Raw genomic sequence first — 4,946 nt, 5'->3', positions numbered from 1 at the left:
CTTATCTCAAACCCCGTTGCACACCGTTTCCAGGAAACATGTCGTTCAATCCGGAAACCGTAGTAAAATGGTGCACACCGGTTTGAGCTTGAACTTGCCCCTGTTCTCAGCAGAGCTCCTGAGAGAGGAGCTGTAAAAATATATTGAGATGGTTTTTGGTACTTATACCGCAAATATATATTTTAAGGACATCAAGACTTAAAATAAAACCCCAGAAAGGTGTAAAATATGTGAACTTTAAAATGTATTATAAATATTTTTTTTCAATTTATAGAATAGAGCAGGGGCGTAGATTACGCGGGGGACGTGTCCCCCCACTTTTAATATCACGTAAATTCGTCCCCCGTTCTTTTTCGGGCAAGTGTGTTCACATAGAGGTTTTCAAGAGCCGGTGTGAATAAATATAGATTTAAATTCAAAGAGACAGGATAGTCTGTGCATGATCTGATGTTTTATTCGGACCCAGAATAAGGCGAGATGAACATCACGGAGCGCTAAACATTCCGCGCAGTGTATGTTACATTCATACTCGAAGCCGGAGGGTGCTCTCGCGCAGAAAGTCGTATGAGGGAATTCCTAATATGGACAAAAGCGTCCAGTTATGGCTGTATGAAAACAGTTGTTTTCACAGAAAAACAGAAACGTTTGGAAACAAGAAAGACATTAAACATACGATTGCGACAATATATGGTTTATTTGTGTTTGTCAAGTCATCTCCAAGTAATAAATAAAGTATATGAACAATGCAGTGCTAACTGACATAGCATTTATTACAGTATAGAAACTATTCTGCCTTATTATGTGATAAAAAAAAAGTGTTTGTAGTTCGGGCTGAACGATTAATTGCATTTGCGATAATATCGCGATATGAGCAAATTCGATTTTTCAATCGCAGAGGCTGCAATTACACTCGTTCACGTGACACGCGAGAGTAAAAAGGTGTGTTCGACTTGAAGATCGATCGGTGTATGACATCAAAGTACGGAGAGAGAAAGCATAAGGAGACGTCCGCGCTCTCTTATAGCTCTTGCAGTACTTTGATGACACACCGATCGGTCTAAGCAGCGCTGCTTCAAGTCGAGCGCGGGCCATCAGCAGAAAAAGAAAAGAAATAAAACAGTAAACAGCCAAAGGACGTAACTTAGAAAGGGAGATGGATCGGTTTGTGAAAGCGAAGAGAAAAGCCATAGATGAAGTCGCACAGACCCAGGCAGGTGCTGGTCATTTAAAAGCTAAATGCAGAAAATATGACGAGGCATATCTTGCCAGACCAATCCTGAGATATAGAGAGGAAGGAGGAGCCAGATTTTTTTATAAGTTTAAAGGGGGGCGGACCAAAAAAGTTTGAGAACCACTGGTCCAAAGTTAACAGACAGTGTTTAAAAAGTGCAGACCACATGTTTACCTATGTTTCTTACAGTGACTTTGAATTACCTAAAGTAGTGTGGTAAAGCAACAGATTTGTTTTTATATTTCTGCAATCTACTTTAGTTTGTGTGATTTATTACTGACTTTCATATTAATGTTTACACCAGGCTTATTTGTGCTTATTTGTTATTTGCTTTATGTTGTCATAATTATTACATGCTCACAAGGTTGGAAGTTCAACAAATCAGTCAATATACTGTGATTGTAGTTGTTAAATAAAAATGTCATTCATATCTTAATGCATCACCTAATTTCACCGTAACATATAGGCCTGGCCTACAGAAAAGAACATTTATGTTTAATCTAGCTAATATTGTGTTGGTCATACTATACAATGATTTAAAGCTTGTCTTTGTTGAATAATACAGAACATAATTGCATATTAAATCGCAATCGCAATATTGGTAAAAAAAAAAAAATCGCAATTAGATTATTTTCCATAATCGTTCAGCCCTATGAATGCACTCGTGTGGCTCATGTGCTCACCCGTGTACTGCTGCTGTCTGTTCACATCAGCCACAGATCTGTGTGGGACGGCCGTGTGCTGCCTGACGTCGTCCAGTTCATCCGAACCTCCATCAGTGGGTGGGCTGGAGGAGACAGCAGTGCTATGGGCTTGAGTTTGAGGCTGGTACAGCAGGTTTAGCTCAACATGAGCCTTTTCCAGACCCGGAAAACAGATTATGGCGAGATACCAGTGTGCACTAGATGGACACAGAAAGACAGATCAGGAGATCAGAAGTCTAATTACAAAAACATGACAATACGCACACCACTTAGGCAGCTGATTTAAAATAAATCACAATGCATTTGAAGGACAGTTTAACATGTTAATTTAGTGTCAAATAACCAGTAAATAGAAGGAAGGAAGACTTTGCACTGTCAAACTCTCATTTGAATGACAATGAAAGACATTCACATGCATTCTTCCTCAGGGTGGGCGATATGACCAAAATTTGATATCACAATAACGATATATATATATATCACAATATAGTTATTTTTGCTTTTAACTTATGCATTTATAATATCAAAGTTTTTGATACAATAGAATTTTCATAAATTCTTGTCACCAGTGTCAATATCACAAAAAACTAATAAAAGCCACAAAACGCCCCCCCAGAAAAACTCAAGCTCACTGAAGGTAAGTAACTAATTACAAGCAACAGGACAGAAAAACTACAATAAATAAATCCTACATACATTGTATAAATTAATCAAAAACACTTTTAGTTTTCACTGTGTAAATTAAATTTCTTATTAATAAAGTTACAAAAGTGATTTAGTCAAGAGCAGTGAGAGAGTTTCTTTGTTTATTTAAACGGGGAGTCATCTCAATTATCACCAGTAAAGTATGGAGTGCCACAAGGATTTGTCCTAGGTCCTCTGCTATTTTCAATATACATGTTACCAAGGGGGTAATATTATTAGAAAATATGGGATTAGTTTCCACTGCTATGATGATGACACTCAACTATATATCTAAACAAGACCAGTTACATAAGCTTCAGTCTGACCAGACTAGTCTTCAGTCTGATCCAGCCCTTACAAAGACCTGAGATGACCGAACACCTGAGAAGAGATGATGCCAACTCCTCAAAGGACGCCAACCGTGAAACAACATAAACTACCAAATTTTGCTACAAGTTTGATTGCAACATATAGTAATTGCTGTTAATAATGTTCATCGTCTGTTTGATTACATCTTTAATTGATTTTTCCGTACATTTCTGCCATATGTACATTAACTGACATAGTCACCACTGATAAGCTACTACTAAATATATTGTAGAAACTTAATTTTCTGAAAAGCTGCTTTGCAACGATTTGTATCATGAAAAGCGCTATACAAATAAACTTGAATTGAATTGAATTGATTAACCTGAATGACAGACAGGAGGAATAATAGGCAGCTTCCCCTTTAAGACCAAACATTCGGACACAATTTACTGTTACACATGCGTTTTCTTTCTCAGCTGTTTACTTTCACTTAAGACCTAAATTACAGTTTTTACGAGGATGCTTGCAAAGATGGGCATTTTCATACATAAGTATGTGTATTTAACCATTCAAGGCCAATAAAGCAACAAAAATACTAATGTGCTCTATGAGCAAAGGATTCATGTCTAGCAGACAGCACGAGCATATAGCAATGTTGTTTGCATTTAAATGGCTTAAAATCACTCGTTTTTAAACAGCAATGTTAAAAAATGTGTGCAAACGATACATTTTCGTGACCACAGCGCACCGCAACTTGACATGAGTGCATAACCGCGATAATACAAATTTCTACCGGCTAATCGTGTCTACCTCCGTATATATTGCCCACCCCTAATTCTTCCTGTTATGGCCAATTCCTCATGTAATCGATGGATAAATGGAGATAAATAAACCGTGTCTTACGACTCATTGATGGGCACAAAGATGAAGTCTTTCTGGAAGAGATCCACGTGACGTGTCCATGTCTTCACTCTGTTGTGTTTCCTCTTCTGTATGCTGCAACACATCATAAAGTCACATCTGAAATGCATCTCAGCACAGTAACTGAGTTCCAAGGAAATGTGATTATCTGAGATGATGACGTGAGCTCACGGTAAGTTGGACGCGTCGACCGCGTTTCTCCGCTCTCTCTGATTGAGTCTCTTATAGAAGAACGAGCTAAACACATGACTGCGGATAGCATCTTCCTTCTTCAACTTCTTCAAAAACAGATATCTAGTAGCACACAGCACACGATTATCAGATAATGTCGAATTTATGCCCACTTACAAAAAAAAAAAACTTTCATGAGGTTTACAATTTTTTTTTTTTATATATAAACAATATTTGGTCACAACAATTAATATTGACTGAAATAAAGATAATGACTTTAAATAGAAGTCGATGATGACGTCGTTGAGAAACTCTCCGTCGTTCAGACAGTGGAGGTCCTCATTGGTTACAGAGATTCCTCCTTTAGCAGGCGGCGGGGGGTAAACCAACAACCTACAGAAACAAACAAATACAACACCAACTTCAACATATCTTTGGCGTTTTATATAACATTTAAAGTGCCCCTATTATGGATTTTTGAAAATTAGCTTTCATGTAGTGTGTAACACAACTCTAAGCGAATGAAAACATCCTGCAAAGTTTTAAATCTGAAAGTGCACCGTGTTTAAAGTTATTGTCTCTCAAAAGAAAGAGTCGACTCTAAATCTTTGAAACAAGTCATTTTTAAAACAAATCCCAAGCCGTTTCATGTTGACGTCAACATGAAACATTAGCATATTGCCCGTCCACTTGTTGTTGTTTTCGCGTTGGTCTGAATGAAAATGCAAATTCATTCTTTGCCACTAGGTGCCGCTTTAGGAGCGGTAAAAATAGCGGTTTCCCCAGTAACGATGTACACAAAGCAGCGTTGCGCTCACAAACACTGCTTTATCAGGCATCACAGGCGAGATGAAAGGAAAATGAGACCAATCGGACCAATCACCGCAGAATAGCGTCACGCAAAGGAGGGGTTTGGAAAAATGAAT

General features: G+C 37.9%; 1 protein-coding gene across 4 annotated transcripts in view; it reads right to left on the bottom strand.

Annotated features, from left to right (window-relative positions):
* Positions 1-4,946, bottom strand: part of LOC107660507 (sentrin-specific protease 6-like) — a 46,372-nt gene that overhangs the window by 10,665 nt on the left and 30,761 nt on the right. For all 4 annotated transcript variants that reach the window (XM_016449825.1, XM_016449824.1, XM_016449826.1 and 1 more), the window contains 4 exons: positions 4,297-4,413; positions 4,021-4,143; positions 3,832-3,924; positions 1,915-2,132 (listed from right to left, as the gene is read on the bottom strand). In XM_016449825.1, the coding sequence (XP_016305311.1) occupies positions 1,915-2,132; positions 3,832-3,924; positions 4,021-4,143; positions 4,297-4,413 (551 nt within the window). The remainder of the gene's footprint in view (positions 1-1,914; positions 2,133-3,831; positions 3,925-4,020; positions 4,144-4,296; positions 4,414-4,946) is intronic.

This window comes from Sinocyclocheilus anshuiensis, unplaced genomic scaffold (genome assembly GCF_001515605.1).
Source record: "Sinocyclocheilus anshuiensis isolate Anshui unplaced genomic scaffold, SAMN03320099.WGS_v1.1 scaffold659, whole genome shotgun sequence".
Taxonomy (NCBI): domain Eukaryota; kingdom Metazoa; phylum Chordata; class Actinopteri; order Cypriniformes; family Cyprinidae; genus Sinocyclocheilus; species Sinocyclocheilus anshuiensis.
The sequence above is the reverse complement of the archived record's forward strand: the minus strand, read 5'-3'. Positions and strand labels throughout refer to the sequence as shown.